Below are 18,288 nucleotides of genomic sequence, written 5' to 3'. Positions count from 1 at the left end.
ACACGTCTATCATAACATCTTTTCTCAACATGTCAGGAAGTAATTTCATCACCAGTTGTCGAAAACCGGGCAGAGAAGCAGTTCTTAAACATAAGCCTCTTGGTATCTGTATCTTGAAATCAAAGCACGTGTTTATGTTATTTTGTCCACCCGCTGTGTCTGATGGATACAGCCTGGAGTGAACCCAGCAGTCTGGACGCTCAGGTCTGGCTAATGCTGTGTTCCCATTACTGTCTTCCAATAGCACCAGGAGCTGGCTAACGGGATTCTATTAGATGGAACAGGCAGAAACAAAAACATGTGATTGTTTTTTTTCCAAACAACTCAAAACCCATGTGCAGCTCAAGCCAGATTAGTCCTCAATCTCCTCGTGCGGATCAAAGCAGACAGACGTCATTAACCCTGCTCACCTGTAGTGTCGGGTGTCCCTGATGGCTCGCTCGCTGCCCAGCCGGTCACTCTCCTGCAGGTTGAACGCGTGTTCTCTGTAGGGGTCGTCCCCCGGCTTCAGCTGCTTCCCCGCCAGGTAAGCCTTCTCATCGAAGCCGCCCAGCAGCTGGCCCTGCTGCTCGGGCCGCGGGGGCTGGGTCACCTGCAGAGGACACAACAAGGTGTGTTTACGTGTTCATTTCCGCCAGAACAACAAGGAGACACATTGAAAGCAATGTCTTACTGGAAATAAATGACAGAAATTCAAGTCAAAAAAAAGAATAAATGATTATAGAATGTGGGATTAAATGACATACAAATGCAAATACACTCCCTGTTGCTCATGTAAACACGCAGAAGTGCAAACACAGCAGCATGAATTGTTTTTGGTGTCAACACTCCACTCCCTCACTTCGCAACAGATTCTTCTTCTGCCACATCTATTGTCATGTCTGCATCCTCGTTATCATAAAGGGATATCTTTATGTGATGTTCTATCTGTCATATAACTGTCAGACAGCATTTCGTTTTTTTTAAATTTCGCTGTTAGTTTTGAATAAATTTCATATTTCATCTTCGAGTCAAAAATATTTCTCAGCAAATAAAACAAGACCAATTAAGTAGAAACACAACTATTGTTCAACCATGATAGTTAATGAAACTGTTGTGCTACTAATACATCTTCTTTGCATCCAATGATTGTTTTCATCATTGATTAATCTCTTGATCATCTATTTTCAGTAAACGTTTAGTTTATAAAAAAAAGCACATCAGCTTTTCCAGGAGCCCGAGCTGACGTCTTCAAACTGCTTGTTTTGTTTTACTAATAATCAAAGATCTAATGATATCAGACTGAAGAATGTGAGATGTGGTGCGAAGCCCCGTGTAAAGCTAGTAAGTGGGTCCTTGAGTTAAGATTGTTTTTTAATTTAAACTTCTACAGCTTAAACAATTCATTCGAGGGAAAATTAATCTTCCACTATTTTGATAGTTCATGCGATTTTACAAGCAAAAATGTCAAACATACTCTGGTTCTAGTGTCTAAAATGAGCTTTCACGCTCCACAAAGATGTTCAATGAATATTGTTGCAAAACACAAGAAGCTATCAAATGTTTGGTGTTTGTTCTTGATCAATGACTCAAGCGATTAACAGATTATCAAAATTGTTGCTGATAAAATTCCTGTTGATCAACTAAATGATTAATGGTAACTGGACTAACATAGAGCTTTTCCGCCTTTTTTTTTACTCTCCTTCCCACACACATACCAAAGTGCTGGCCTGGCCTTTGGGGTTTAATGTCTTGCTCAAGGACACCTTGACATGTTGACAAGAGGAGCTGGCAATCAAAAAGCCAACCCTGAGATTAATGAATAACTCACTCTGCCTCCTGAGCCTCAACAGCCAATAAATTGTTCCACCTCTATATTGAGGCAATGTCTGAAATGTCTTAAATCCATGTACAACAAGTCCTTTGCTCTGCTGTGCTGCTGCCCGCACTGCAATCCTGCTGCAACACTGCTCATCTGAGAATCAAACCATGTGTCTCTATTGCGCTCACGTTTAAGCCAAGTCTGAGGAAAATTATCAGCCGAAATCATTAAAATGTAAATGCTACTTTCTTATTCAGGTCTCCGTGTCAGCGCTAACGAGGCAAAAAAGGGGATGGCCACTCACCAAAACTAAATACACAGTCTATAAAATCCTCAGTAATTAATGGATTCTCCCTGCAAGTGGGAGGTAAAAACAGCCAAGGAATCAATGAAAGCAGATGAGAGTATAGCTGCCATCAAAGAGAAGCAACAGTGAGATGGACAGATGGAATATAGAAAAGGAGAAAAGAGAAAAAGAAATGAAGGGTGACTCTTCGTTCTGTGGTGCTTTGTTAAAGGTCGGTGTAGCTGGAGGATTTATAAAAAGCTCCTGACCAAGTTCAGGTGAGAGTGACCTCATTTTCAGTCTCTCCGGGGAAGCAGCGTGAACGCTTCAAGGATTCACACACAAACATGTCCGCAGTGCAAGATCAATGCTGATACCGCTGTGTTACCTTCGCAGACTAAAGCTCTTAACTCACTGTACACTACCTGCACAACTGGTGGAAAGTAAATAAGTACAATTTTGAGATACTTCCCTTGAGTAGTCCCATTTTCTTCTACTTTATACTTCCAATCCACAACATTTTAGAGGCAAATGTTGTACTTTTTACTTCACTACCTTTGATAACTTTATTTACTGGTTAGATTTAGATTAATAATACAAAATATTATCAGAAATAAATGATGATGTAATGTATTGTTATAGATTAAGATACGATATTATTGGGGATAATTCACAGCATATGAAATAGTTACACTTTGCCCTACATTGACCAGCTTTAACATTGAAGTGATTGACAGATGAATGCGTCAATAATTATAATCCAACATCACATATATGTTTCTGAAATGGGTCATTCTGCACCAGTACTTTATATTAATGCCAATTTTCCACTCATCAATTTTAGATCACAGAATCAGTAAAAGGTTTAAATCATCCTGACTTGTACAACAAAAACTTGCCGTCTATTTCTTTGGTAAAGGAGGATTAAGAGACGCCTTCATTCATGAACAAAAAGGTTAAGGTTAGGCTACTTAATCCCAGTGTTAGCAACATAACACCCAAGCTACTAGCTTCATACATTAGCACTTTAAACAAAGACATTTTTAAGATCTCCTGTTGCGTTTTCTTAAAGAGACAGGCACACAAAGCATTTCAAAATCCACTATATATATAATTGGATATTCATATATCCTATTATAAACACATGATAACATACACGTGTAAACAGATTGACCGTGACTTTTATAACAGTTACATGACCAGCTGATCCCAGTGCTGTGTGGGAAAAGAGATCTAATTAGCACCGCTCTGTAAATAGCAGTTGATGTTCAGCAGACTGCTGCAGAGGAAAGTCTCTCTTTTGACAGCTCCGTCAGTCCTTTATAACAGAGAAACTGGTCAGATGCATTGCTAAACATGTTGGTGGATGGTGATGATCACAAGCAGCAGATGTCGACACTTTCTCACGTCCGCGGTATGCGTGAATTTAAAAGACAAATAAAGCTTATTATTCCAGTGGTTTCATGTTGTTTTTCTCATATTTAGTTTGGCCATTTCCTGACATTCTTGTGTTTTATGTGCACCTGTGAAGCACCTTGTGACTTTACTTTTTGGCTCAACAACACCCTGTGCAAACCGATGGAGCAGCAGATGCTTGGTCTAACGCTAAGGTTGACTTGGGAATTAAACAAATAAAGAAGAGCTACACTTAACTTCTTAAAATAAGGCTTCTTGGGCGTCACTGTTTATTTCAAGAGCCTCTCCACTGAAAGGTGCAGTGTTTCGGGTGGCAGACACGGAAATGTAAAAAACGCCAATTTGTTTTTTGTCTGTTTCTGTGCTACTGTAGAAACATGGCTGCGAGGACCCAGATATAAACCGTATCTTATTCACTAAAGAAAACATAATTCTTTATTCCATGTCTACCAATAGAGCCACCAAATGCTACACACTGTAGCTTTAAGTACAATTAAGAAATACAATTTTCCATCTACTCAGATATAGAGAGATGTCTAATGACGTAAATATTCTGCGTGCAAAAAATGGCTAATTATAATGTTAAATTACCAAAAGACAACTCATTTCACCATCAATTTACCACCTGCACATGTCACCAGTACAGCCTTATATTTATCACTGTATCACTGTGTATTTATCACTGTATTAACTTCAGTTTTATCTTTTCTGACAGCAGCAAAGAGCACTAAGGCAGCAGAGTCCTACTGTGAAGCCTTTAAAGAAGAGGAAGTGTTTAGCAGTTATGTGATTAGTTCCTCTCATCAAGCTTTACATTATCATTAACAGTAAACACAATTAAACAAGTCGTTTTTTTCCACCATAACCTACATTTCCTCACAGCCACTCACACCAGCCATTTGAGGTTTTCACTGCTATTCATAGTTAGGACTCTCTTTCCAAAATCGTGTACTTCACATCCCTCGGTAATCCGCAAGTATCATCATGACTAAATATTTAAAGCTACAAAAAAAAAATATGACACTCCAAGAATAATATGAGAAACATTACAAAAAGCACGTCGAGGCTCGGCCCACTGAATTAAATATGAAGCTCGTCTGGAAGATGAACACGTCTGCTGGCTCCTTCACGCAGAATTAAAAGAGAAATCACGTACAAGTCAAATCTACCCGATAGGCTGGAGAAGAAGCCCTGCTGTGGCTCTGAGTCCTATTAATGATTCATAGACTTATATATCTCATGCCACAGTTACTGTAGTAATGTGTGCAAATAGACACTTTCATTCACAAGCTTTTAAATGTGTTGTTTGGCAAACCAACAGCTAACATTAATAAGACACAAACACATTAATAACTTCAATGGAAAACAATGTGTTATATTTCCTCTTAAGTGGAAAAAAACTGCATGTTAGTCTTTCAATCTCTACTTTCATTCCACTAAACTTCAAAGCAACTACCGGGACAGTATTTACAGATCTCCTCCTTGAAACACATCAATGCATTAAAGAGTCCATTCTAAGATAACAAAGTAGAAAAACAAAGATACGCTTGGATATGTGTACTTTAAGTACATTCTGCTGATCATACTTTAATGAATGCAGTACTTTTACTTTCTGGAGTATGTTTAAGTTGTGTACTTTTACTTGTTAAAGGATCTGAACAATCCTTCCATCACTGTTTCTATTTTCTAAACTAGAGGACATAAAGACTTGATGCCAAATAAACATGATTATTGCATTAAAATAATTAAAAACTCATAATAATCAGAGCTTAAATGACTGAGAGGAATGATGTGTTTGGGTACAACAAAGTTACCATGCCAACGCTCCTCCAATGAGGAGGTTTAATACATTGTTCATATATGACTGTATCGCTGAGCTAATCCTTGTTCAGACACGATTGTTACGGCACATTTAACCCAATTCTCCAAGTGCGTATATTGTCATGTCGTGTTGATTCAAAAATTGTTGCAGAGTTAGTCAGAAAAACAGTTTGAGCAATAAAACCAGCAGTCACACCCAGATCTCAAGACGTGAATGCAAACAATAGATCCCAAAATTAATGTATAACCTTCACAGTAAGTTGTATCTGTCCTGGAAAAACCAGGGCAGGATTTCTACAACCTGACAACCTGATTAGCTGGACGAGGATCTGTGGTCCGGTGTTTATGACGTGTCCACAGCTGATGTAGTGAGAGCCATGACAGCAGATGTGCAGATCAGAGAGACCGATATAGAGTCCGACTGACAAAAGTGTTCACGCTCACTCTGTTACTGCAGAGAAAGAGGCTGAAAGAGCTGTGGTGGAGAAATTAGACCACTCAGCGCAGGAAATGAGGGGGAAAACGGGGAGCCAGTGCAAGCAGATTTCACAGATGATGTCATTAGTGAATCAAATGCTGCTAATGAACGGGCTTTTGGGAAAAGAAGGAGGGAGAGAGAGAAGAGACAGGGAGAAAGGGGGAGCGAGGGAAGGGCAGACTGTGAGGAAATTAAGGAAAGAAAAAAAGAACAAAAAGAGAGAAGGGAGGGACAAAACAAGGGACGGAGACAGAGAGAAGAAAATCAATGAAGAAGATGAGGATGGAAAGGAATGGGAAGGACAGAATGATAGAGGAAAAATAAAAAAACAAAGAGAAAGAAAGAATGAAAGGGCAGAGGGAAATGAAAGAGTAAAGGAAGGGAAAAGGACAGATGGTTTAATGAAAAAAAAGAACGCAATGCGCATGGATGGAAGGAAAAAGGAAAGAACAGGGGAAAAGACAATGTAAGGACAGAGGGGCAAAAGGAAGACATAAAGGAGGAAGAAGGAAATCAGAAATACAGAAGAAAAGACAAACAAAGAGGGACAGACAGAAGGAAAAGATAAAGGGAAAAAGGATGAAGGAAAGAGGAGATGAGGGAGGACAGAATGACAAAAGAAAGAAAGAAAGAGAACAAAGAGGAGGACAATGGAAAGAAGGAATAAAGAAAGGATAGGAAGATGGAAAGATAGAAAAAGAAAAAGAAACAAAGGACATAGAGAGACAGAAGAAGAAAAGACCGGACAGAAGTAGAGTCCTTCATGAAGCCTTCAGTTGCTAGTCTTTGTGTACCAGCCTCCTCTTGTCCAAACTGTTGGACTCTGTGCCGAGCTGGCAGCCGGAGAGCTGCAGGTTCAGATTACCAGAACAAACTACAGCCAGGAAATCTCAGTTAGGTGACGAAGGTCAACGACCCCGCCGAGCAAATCACAAGAAAAAAAAAAGCTCAACTTGGAAACACTCGAGTCCAAAGTGCACAGTTCAAAGAACGATCTGATTAGAAGTCGTGTCTGTTTGCGGCTCACCAGCAGAGATGATACACTCTGATTATTCAAAGTGCTTCCACATTTGTATGCATCTTCTGATCATATTGTTGGCATCCGTTCCGACTGCGTCTTCCAGCTTAAATACCGCAGCAGCTCCACCGTTTGGTTTTAACCCTTGAATTATTAAATCCTGTGAACAGCGTTTTAATGACTCCACTGAAACATCCTGACACGTTGACACACGTCCTCGGCCACAGCTGAGATATGTTATTGGTCTCGTAAACTGAGAAAGAGGCACCAGTGTGTTGTGCTTCCGCAAGAGTCTCCTATTGGATATCTAATTGATTTGCCCGTCAACTTTGTTGCAGCAGAAGGAAAACAGCGAAGAATTGATTCATGTTTTTTACTAAATTATCTCCTATTCTCATAGAATTTTAATTGGCGTTACTCTCACTTTTACATCCAATGACGCTCTCTGTCTCACAGATTTATATCCGGCTGAAAAGTTGGATTCAAAAGGTAAAATATGTAAGGTTTATTCGACAACTGAAACAATTCTATGATTAATCGATCAAGCAACAAAAATGGCCAAACACACTGGTTCTTCTCCAATGTGAGGATGTGATGCTTTGTTTGTCATATGTCACAATAAACGTATCCATTTATTTGATTTTTGTTCCAGTCGTTGAATAAAACTACAACACATCACCTTGAGCTGTGGGACACTATAACAGACATTTTACACGACATCTTATTGACAAAACTATTCATCGATAATGAAAATGATCGCTTGTTGCAGCCATAGTTTATAGTAAGGCTCCCACTAACTGTTGTGTTCATTATTGGTTGTTCAGTTAATGCAGACATAAGCATTTCGATAATTTTGTCAATTTTGAAAATGTGAAAAATATGGTCCAACTGTCCAACTGCACATATTCAATAAAAAAAAACGATATGAAACAGCAAAAAAGCAGCAAATCCTCACATTTGAGAAGCCGAAACCAGAAAGAAAACTTCAATTTCTGCTTGATAAATGACTTAAATCAATGTTGACTGTCTGTCCAAGAACAAATCGATTATCTGTCAGCACAGGGGTCTTCTTCACTTCATCTAAATGACTAAAAGCTACAAGTCCGGTATCTCTTTCCACGTAATGCATCAGAAAACCCTGCAGCCAGGTAGACCAGATCTCCTAATCTGAGCTGGCGTGGACCCAGATACACACACGCACGCACACACACACAGACTGTGTGTCTATGTGCTGTGTTGCAACCTGGCAGGATTACTGCCAGCCGAGCCTGACGACCAACACACCTCCAGTTACAACATTTACCAGAGGTGCTTTTCACCGCTCCGCCCTGGAGAAGGCAACAGCGGGCGGATACAGACCTGACAGAAACAGGCCTTTAATGACAGACCGGGGAGCAGAGGACGCCTCCTCTCGTGCCCTGTCCGAGCTGGAAAAAAAAAAAAGAAAAAGCCCCTGTTTTTACACCTCACACGTGCAATGCAAGAAAGCTCTCAGCATATAGCGGGGTTTACGAGGCGTTTGCGCACTGACGCACTGGACTTATGGAAAGCCTCTTACGTGAGTGCTTGAGGTTCTCACGGGTTCGTGGCAACACCGACAAAAACATAAGCAGACAGCCTGTAGAATAATGGAAGAAGAACCGCGGGAGGTACGAGGTGATTATGATGCGCGTTAAAGCCATACGTGTCCTGCAACATACCCCCTGCTGTGACACCCAGCTGATGTGCATCCTCACCACCACCATCATCATCATCACCCTAAGGTTTCACACACACACACACATACATATGCACATCAACATGCAACACACACACTCCTGCAGCTCGGTGCCTCCAGCGACAAACTCCCCCCTTTCTCTCTCTTTATCGCCCCCCCCTCACGCTCACTCACTATCAGCGGGATGGTCCTGTCGTCCCGGTGGATCTCCAGCCGACCGGAGACCACCTTCTGCCCATGGCCCCCCCTGCCACGGGTCTGCGACGACGGCGACGACGACTGTGGCTTGTTGTCCTGCCACAGGTAATAAAACGTCCCCAGGATCCACGCAACGGTCAGAATCGCGATGGCGTTGGCCCGTATCCTGCGCATGGTGAGCCCATACGGAGGGCTCTGGAAGGCGAGCCCGGCTGGTTCAGGTGCGTCTGCGGCAGAAGGTGCTGCAGCCTCCCCGCCGGTGGATGCGTTGAGTCGCAGGCAGCTGCAGACAGATCAGCGTCTATCTTCTCCGCGAACAACCGGAGCGCTGCCTCTCTGCTGGGATTTGCGCACCGACAGAGCCACGGTCCTAGCGCCGAGATATATCATCCTCATCTACACACGTACACACACACACATACACCAGCCATCCATCCATTGGCTACATTGTTCAATCTGCATCCAGCAGCTGAGGTCATTTCAGCCTCACATAGGTGCAGATCAGACGGGAGATGATGACAGATACATTTATCCACTTCTGCTCGTGATTACTTATGAAGCACGTGATCCCTCTGCGCGTCACTGAAGGCTTGTGTTAGGTTTTTAGTCACCGGAACATCACCTCTTTCCCTGCAGAACACAGAGACCTTCCCCTTCTCTAAATCGCCTTGTGTAATGTCTGCATTAAAAGCAGTTTACTGTACTTAATATGTTGAGGTACTTATACTTTGAGTACTTCCATTTTCTGACATTTGACTACATTTAAGTTTTCAAAAATCACATTCAAAAACTTACTGGCAGCATCTCTCGCTACACGTGTCCCTGTTACGCTTCTCAATCCTCAGGGTTCACTGTGAACAATTTTAAAAAGGGAATATTTCCTCTGTAATGAAAATTGAAATTAAAACCTTGACTAATGAAACTAAAACAACCTGCGTGTCTATAGACACCACAGAATATATTGATTTCAGTGAACTGACCCTTTAACTTCTTCCATACTGCTCCCCCCTGCAGCATGCATCTAAATAGAAACTTATTTATCCTCCCTGTATAAGAAGACCCATTATTCTGCCTATGCATTTTGAATTATGCATTTAAATTAAGAGCCTGCAGCTCACACCGAGCATTTTAAGCAGCTGAATTGATCATGAAGAAAAAAGAAGGATACGCAGTCTTTGAACATCAGCGTCATGAATATTCAGCTTCTCCTGCGATAACTCTGGATTTGAGCAGATGACCTCTGCAACTATGACTTATTCAGTGTTCAAATGAATCAGAGGCGTTAAAATAAAACGCCAGAATACATTAGACTGAGACCCCCGCTCCAAAATCCATAACGGCCTGTAAATGGCTGCACGGAGCGGTAACACCCCAGAGGCACAACAGAGCTGAGGAGGCTGAAATATTCTCATCTTATTCTGGTGGAAGAAACATAAAAACAGCCCAGAGCATGAGCTCATCCAGCTCCACCTAACAGCTATACACTGAGTGTGTGTGTGTGTGTGTGTGTGTGTGTGTGTGTGTGTGTGTGTGAGGCGTCCACGCAGCTGGGCCCACCAACACAACATCAGAAAATAGGAGTGCCAAGTTTTCCCTGATCAGAAACATCAAGAAACCTGATCCAGAGTCAGCGGGGGAGCAGCAACACTGAGTACAGGGAAATCAATAAATGAATGAATCCATCTGCAGCTGCACACTGTTGCGTCATTCATCTGTGATGCATTTAGGGCCATTATTTTCAACCTCTTTATTGTTAGATGCCCAACAGTGAGAGAGAAGCAGTCGTTGTGGATGAACATCTTGGATCTCAGGCTCCCTCTAACAACGTTGTTCGAGGGATGTTACAAGTAAAAGTAAAAAAGAATCTAAGACATGGTGCAGAAGTTTTCTTGTGATGAAACACTAACTGGTTTGTTTGTAACATTTTTCATAAAAATTGCATCATGTGCTTCTATTTATCTTTCTTTAAGATTTCTTTGCACTTTTTGTTTATTCAACACAATACAGAAAACATACTACTTGGAGGAGAAGCATATACTATTATACGTAATTCCATAATAATAATCAAAATAAATACAATTAATTAGAAGTGAAAAAGAGAAAAAAGGTGACTAGAACTATAGTATTGCCTGTATTAATGGTGACTATCTTTTAACAAACATGTCTGTTCTCTACTGTAGTCTTCTCCCCGATAAAGACACGTTTTATCCCGTCTCTCCATTGCGTTATGCGGGGGGGGGTTTGCAGCTTCAACGAGGAAACTGTTATTATTTTGTGTCATTAAAAGCAGAATTCTAAGTAATGAAAATAAATCTCATCTTATCAGGAAGTACGTGTGACAAGTGCTGCATCTTAAGTTAAGTTAATACCCAACACCTGTTTCATCTTCTTTTGAAAAGCAAAGGCCTGGGAGTGAGAATGATGTGAGGGGGTCTAATGAAAGACAATATGCATCGTGGGAAATGTAGGATCCAGTGATGTTGGAGCTTAGGGACTAAAAGTCACGCTATCTCAGGCTCTGCTGGTTTAATTCTGACCATTCCCTTTTTTTTTGGTTTAAACCTGCCTCCTCTGAGTCCCACAACTTTATGTAAGAGAAATACTAAGTCGCTGGAATTCCACTTCAACTTTTTTGAGCTCATATGACCTAATCTCTCTTTTCTATAAGAACCTTGAGACGTTTCATGGATTGAGCTGATTGTCAGTGAGGTTGATCAACAAGTCTCCCCAAGCAAGAGTTGCACCTTCAGGGATTTGGTTTTCTGTTTAAATTGTGTTTGAATGTGACAATGGTATATCGGAGGTTTTGTTTGCGTGTTGTATTGTTTTGTCTTCATACCTGTCAAAAACAGAATGAAAACAGTATTCTACTTTTAGAAAGTGCGTCGTCTGGTGAAGGAAATGAAGCATCTCAAGATGCCGCACTGCATTCTGGTCTATTGTGGCTGCGGTCCAAGTTGATATTGTTCTCTACTAGATGTTCCTTCTCTTATTGATTTCTGCTTGAGTGATTATTGAATGTTGGTTCAAACGGTTGAATCTTGAATTTAACCTTTTTCTCTTTGATTCTGACGTTTGCTTAAACAGTAAACGGAGCATCCAAAATAAAGAATCAAAGAAAATGTACAATGCATTACAACGTAATGTAAGTAATTCAAATCTGGCTATGGGATACTGAAGGTGACAATAAATAAATGTAAAAATATATCCTCAGTTACATGGTCACAACCTGAAAAACTCCTTTTATATCGAACTCCTTCGCTGCTAAAAACACATTGATGTGACATGTTGTTGCCTTTATTTCACCAGTTATCATCAGGAATCAGAATAATGCAACACCAAGCAACAAATTAGGCCCAGAAATGAAGGATGCGTCATCAATGACGATGTAAAAATGGTGGCTGGTTTCATATCAAACGTCATCTGTTCGAAAAGAGCCTCGTATTTTAATCCCCCACATTCAAATGCACTGAAATCAACGAGTCCAGCCGGCTGCAGGCGGAGGTCTATCCACTGTGTCTGCTGTCTCTCTGAAGCTCATGCACTTGGAGGTTAATCTCATGATACATGTAAGCTGCTGTTCCATCCCTTCCATCCCGACAGCATCCAGCTTGTGTACACAGAGAGGGGAAGGTCACTGGGGCCTGGGCCACATCTGGCCGGAGGCTGGGAGATATTTGTCTTCATTCGTACGGACAGAGCTGAGCCTCTCGCGGCGCTGCTGTCACTGTTATCTTTGGGAAAGACAGTGACGCCCCAAAGCAGAGAGGAAAAGTCTCCGCACACTCAGAGACGAGGGGGGTGAAAGCACACAGCAGTCATGCCGAGGTGTTGGTACTGGCAGCTCTGTGGGGAATCCTGCACACTCTAGACCTGGAGCCATTAACTGGCTTGGTCATGTCTAGATTGCTGGGTGCAGGAGAGGAAACGAGGGCTGCACGCAGCGTTTCCAACCGCTCGTGTCAACAATCCCTCTCCTGAGACTCGTGGAAAGACAAAGCTCCACATTCCCATATCGGCCGTGGAGAAGAGGAAAGTGGTGGGAACCGGGACTAGAAAGTTGGCCTGTTGTTACTCAAGTTTAATCAAAAATCAACCCACTATTCACAACCAGCTGAAAATACAGAATATGAAGATTATTGTATTTTCTTTAGCACAAACAAACTGAAAAAAGGCACCACGCTATTATAACTCACTGTTTATACTGTATTTATTCATGTAATAAATCATTTACTACTGCTTTATAGATCAAATATAAGGAAGTGTTAAATCATAAGGTCAAGAATGAGAAAAACTTTTGGGTTACCAGATTGTAAAAAAACAAAACAAACAGAAATTATATGTGTTGATAAGTCATTAATATAAGACAGTGAATATCCCACTTTCTGATAAGCCAACTGCAAATGTTAAGTTATAAGTTTCTTATTTTGTATTATAATGACAACAAAAAATTCCAAGTGTTTCAAATGTTAATAGGCTGTAATTAAATATAATTTGTAAGCAAAAATCTCACATCTCAAGGGTTTTTGAGGAGGTCAAAGGAAAAGGGTAAAAGAATATTAGAATATAAAGAATATATTTTCTGTGTGTGTGTGTGTGTGTGTGTGTGTGTGTGTGTGTGTGTGTGTGTGTGTTTTCTGCAGACTCACACACTGTCACTAGCTTTTTTGCTCCGCTGAGAATCACTTCTGGCATTTCAGATAACTATGCCAAAATGGTGAATCCAGAAAAGTGAACAAAGACACGAAACCCCAACATAGAAACACACACACACACACACACACACACACACAAACACACACACACACACACACACACACAAACGTGCACTTTCTTGCTTCCAAACAGCCAAAAACAAAGACAAACAAGAGGTCGCAGTATGTTCGCACACACATCTTCCAGAAAGATAAGAAGAAAAACACACAGAGGTCTCAGTGTGAATACACACACACACACTAAATCCTGTAAGCCTCTATGGAATTCCTCTATGATAATAGTGGAAACTCAGCCAATCGCCTCRSGGCTGTAACCAGTGATCATCAGGCTCGCTGATGTACATGCTCAGTCTTGTGTGTGTGTGTGTGTGTGTGTTGCGTGTGAGTGTGTTCTGCAAACATTGAGTGTCAGAGAGCACACACACACATACACACACACACACTAACGCACAGCTGCAGGATTTTATCTAAGCTTCTGTCCTGATGTGGCGGGAACGAGCACAGGTTTCCCATGCTGCTTCACTGCAGACCGGAGGGGGCTGTTAACAGTGTTACACGTTTAAAGTCACTTGGACACGAACAGTCGATTCAATGATCAAAAGTTTTCACAGCAGGAAAGAAAAGTTGAAGTCTTCATAAGCAAATGGCAAGTTAAGATACATTTCTTTTATAACTCTGTCTTTTTAGTGCATTGGCCCAACAATCAAGCATTCGTGGCGCGTGAGGAGTTTTGTATTCAGGTCTCAAAACAAGCCGAGTCTTAAAGAAATTGTTTGGAATTTTGGGAAATAAGTTTGTTCGCTTTTCTTGTTGTAAGTTGGTTGAGAAGACTGTTACAACTGTCTTTTCTGTTGGTTAAATATGAAGCTACAACTAGGTTTGTTAGCTTAGCTTAGCATAAAGACTTATTTGTTTAACCTGCACATAAACCAAAGTGTAAGTGGGTTTATGTGCCCTGTTAATACGTGAATTTTAGAAGGTCACAATATTGTCCAATATTTTTGTTCATGACAAAATTAGTGATATTGCCGTCAGCCTCAGCTGTACTTTGGGTTTCGTGCTAATTAGCAGATTGTAGCAGGCTAACATGCTAAACTAAGAAGCTTGGTGGACAGAAAAGAACAATAGATGGAAGTTGGTAGTTTGAGGACCCTGGAGGTTAAACAATGACATCTGTGTCTCTTCTTTGATGGACCTGTGTGATTCCTGGTTAAGAGGAAGTTTTTTGTTTTTTTGAGGAACTTGACACCAAAATGTGACACATAGACTCCATGTTGTAGATCTTTGATACCAAACGTATGTCCATCTGCTGGAAATAACTCAATGCGACCTTACGTCTGCATTAACCTTACCTTGTTTTTTGACTACCAGCACAAAAAAAGAAAAAGGGACCCAGAAAACTCAAACCACATCAATCCCAGCTGTCTTTCTAATACTGGGTTCTCTCTTTAATTAAGTCGCTGCATCATATTCTTAAATAAGAACAACTGGTTTCTTCATCAGTCAGGAGATACAGCTTTTTTCCAAGTGACGTCTGAATGGAACAAAGCGTCACTTGCGGTTTGTTTTTCTACAAGTCATACCACCAGATCGCTGGAGCTACAGGATACAGAATGTTGAACAGGAAAGTACACTGACTAGATATCAAACTACACCCGGCACTCACCTGAACCGCAATGGCTACAAACCATGAAGAAATATTTGCAGATAACATGAAACCCTGTTTGCTTTTGAAGGTAAGCGCACCCTAAACTGAATGTCAAGATGGGTGGAAATAGGTGAGCCGACGGGGCCGACTGAGAGCCCCCGAAGGCCGTGTTGTCACAAGGCACATGGTGGATTAGGACGAAAGAAAAGAGGCAGCCCTAGTGTGTGTACACACACACACACACACACACCTACTAAACTCACATCTCTGACAACGTAAAGAACAGATCAGATGACAAACAGAGAAATAGTTTCCCAGGGAAATATAGTTTTACGATGATACTTTCTATGAAACGGGTAATAATACACTTTTTACTGTATACTTCTGCAGCTTAGCAGCCAGCAGTCAGTGTGTGTGTGTTTCACAGTAAGTCTGTGATTGTATAATAAGCCACAGACGACAAAGAATAAGTCCAGAAAAGAAAGCTTTTCTACAATCCTCAAACTGTGAAAATCACAGCTGAGGCTGATGGTGAAGTCCATTTTGTGTTTGGTGGAACATTTGTATTCTTCTTGCTTGTCCTGGAGAACCCTTTTAGGTTCCCGGTAGAACCTTATATAAAAGATTCTACTCAGGACCAAACATAAAGGGTTATATACCTAGAACCACCTGTAAAAAGGTTCCACCCTAACGCCCTATGAGCAGTTCTACAGAGAACCTTTTCGATGGTGTAATGGTTCCACCCAGAACCTTTCCACCTTCTGATAGTGTCATCAAGAACCCACCCAGGGGGTTCTACCTAGAACCATGGGGACCATGCATGTCTGAACCAAACTTTGGGACAAACCATCGAGTAAATGTTGAGATGTTTCAAGTGAAAGCCACAAATGTGAACCTCGTGGTTGAGCCTCACTCACGGAGCCTTAGCCAGTATTGAACAAACGAAGGTTTCAGCATCTTACGATCACTCTCAGATCATCTTCATCATCGTGGTCATAATTTGCTCAGTATTTACACAAACAATTAAATCCATAAAAACACAGGAGGTAATGTTCTCCCTGCCAGCTTTGTAGGACATAAAGCCTGAGGTGGGCAGAGTTAAACCGGGCAAACTCCTGCCTGCTGGCCTCACAGGGTCCAACAGGAACATCTTTTCCATATGCACACTGGTGCTCCACTCCAAGACATTACAGCATCCCAGTATAAACACGCACAAACACACACACACACTCATAAAGAGAGCTACAATAAATTGGAGCATGATGAATTATTCAGAGTTTCTCTCAGCCTCATCAAGGACACAGCTTTTTCAAAGTCACAGGGGACGTTTGTACGATCACGTCGGAGGTCTCCATGTGCTCCAGCGAGGCGTTTATTAGCAGATAATATTCTGCTGGTTTTGGGTTCTCGGGCTCAGGATCCTGCCCAGACGACGGAGTCATCGGGATCCAGCCGAGGCCCCGATGCAGAGGGCAATTGGCAGTCTTGGCTCTCGGGTGTGTGACTAACGGCGTTGCTGAGCAGTCGGGCTGTTGTGATTCTGTTACTCTAGCTGGCTCGGCTCAGTGGAGGAAGTCCATTAGCAGGGACAGTATTCTCCAGAGCCTCGGCCCAGAGGATAATGGGCCTATCTGGGAAAAAAAGGACTTCCAGATGAGAGACGTGGAAGCTGACGGTCCATGAATAGATGAGTGGAGTTGAGCCACTCGTCTTCACTTATGGGGACAGGAGGAGGAAGTGCGTCAATTCTAAAATGTCACACACATTTTTTGGATACTGTGACGATTTTATAATTCTTTTTTATATTTACGACTTATTAATTTAATTTTCATATCTATGACTCAGTATAGATATGTACGAAGTTAAAATACTTAGTTATGAGATATTTAGTTATTAAAATAAGATATTCTTAGTCAAATTTATGACGTAAAAAGTTTGATTTACCAGAGTGACCATTTGTTAATAAATACTTAATATTTCATAAATTTGAACAATTAAATAATTTTACTTAATTCATAATTAATTTTGACTTTAAATCTAAATCTTTAACACTTATAATCTATTTGTAGTAGTCATTAATTTTGACTTTTTGTATTTTTGATTATTTATCTCACAACTTTGACTTCTATTTATTTATTTACATATTTTCTTCCTGGACTTTTTGGACCATTCTCACACCGACATTAGTTTTGGCCTTTTATATCTAACAAAGAAGAATCACCTTTGCATCGACGAAATCTAAATGTGAGCAACAATAAGATGCAGTAGAGTAAACAGCAGCAGCAGTGTGAACATCCAGACAGTGTGGTATCACATGAACATTATGGAAACGCTTCTTTATTATCGATTAAAGCCAAACGGACAAACAGACGGACACGTGGTACCTGCTGGGTCGCCCCTCAGAATCAAATAACTTCAATGAAAAGTCATGAACACGGTTTATACAGCACACACACACGCACACGCACACACACAAACGGACAAACGTCCCCACTTTAAATTCAGAAACAGTCTTAGCAGAGAATGTGTGCAAACCTTTCAGGAGCAGAAGAGGAGGGTGAGGAGGATGAGGGGTATTTCAAGAAGCAGGCGATGAAGATAATGCTACAACTTGTGGGGGAACTTCAAAACGTTGCAAGACTTAAAAAAACAAAAGCTTGAGTCGTGCAAGTCGTCTGTCCAGAGTGTCACCGAGCATCGACACCGTGGACTCAGATCTCAAAACATTCACCGCTAGTATTTCATCGACAGTAAACTGGGACATCCTGCTTCTTGAATGACCTCCCATCCGGACGGTAAACAGAAACATCTTCTAACAATATTGCCTTTAAAACGTACAGATCGATCATACTTTCAACTTCCAGTTGTTGTCACGCGGACGTGTGATTTGACAATAAATAGAACAAGATCATCCGTCCACTTTTAAAGTGCTGTACGTTCGTTTGTGATCCGTCTTTAAGTGAGACGATGTAACTTTTGAAAGAAGAAATAACAATTTTGTACAAATAAAAAGGTTGAATGTTTAAGCAATAAAAACACACAACAGACACAGCTGTTTAGCTGCTACTTGGTCTGGTGTGACCAGTAGCTAAAGGTGGCTAATATTAGCAGAATCATCTCCACTTGTACTTCTGTAACACATCATCTGACGTTTTATGTTCTTAATTTATGAGTTAGTCTATAAAATGTT

General features: G+C 41.1%; 1 protein-coding gene across 1 annotated transcript in view; it reads right to left on the bottom strand.

The window, feature by feature from the left end:
- The window catches only part of galnt16 (UDP-N-acetyl-alpha-D-galactosamine:polypeptide N-acetylgalactosaminyltransferase 16), a 32,379-nt gene extending 23,107 nt beyond the window's left edge, over positions 1 to 9,272 (bottom strand). The window contains exons 1-2 of the mRNA XM_031847467.1: positions 8,712 to 9,272; positions 411 to 592 (exon numbers count right to left, since the gene is read on the bottom strand). Of these exons, the coding sequence (XP_031703327.1) occupies positions 411 to 592; positions 8,712 to 8,909 (380 nt within the window). The 5' untranslated portion in view covers positions 8,910 to 9,272. The remainder of the gene's footprint in view (positions 1 to 410; positions 593 to 8,711) is intronic.
- Positions 9,273 to 18,288: the final 9,016 nt, after the last annotated feature.

This window comes from Anarrhichthys ocellatus, unplaced genomic scaffold, assembly GCF_004355925.1.
Source record: "Anarrhichthys ocellatus isolate YVR2014 unplaced genomic scaffold, GSC_Weel_1.0 scaffold7, whole genome shotgun sequence".
Classification (NCBI taxonomy): domain Eukaryota; kingdom Metazoa; phylum Chordata; class Actinopteri; order Perciformes; family Anarhichadidae; genus Anarrhichthys; species Anarrhichthys ocellatus.
This window is presented reverse-complemented; position numbering and strand designations above follow the sequence as displayed.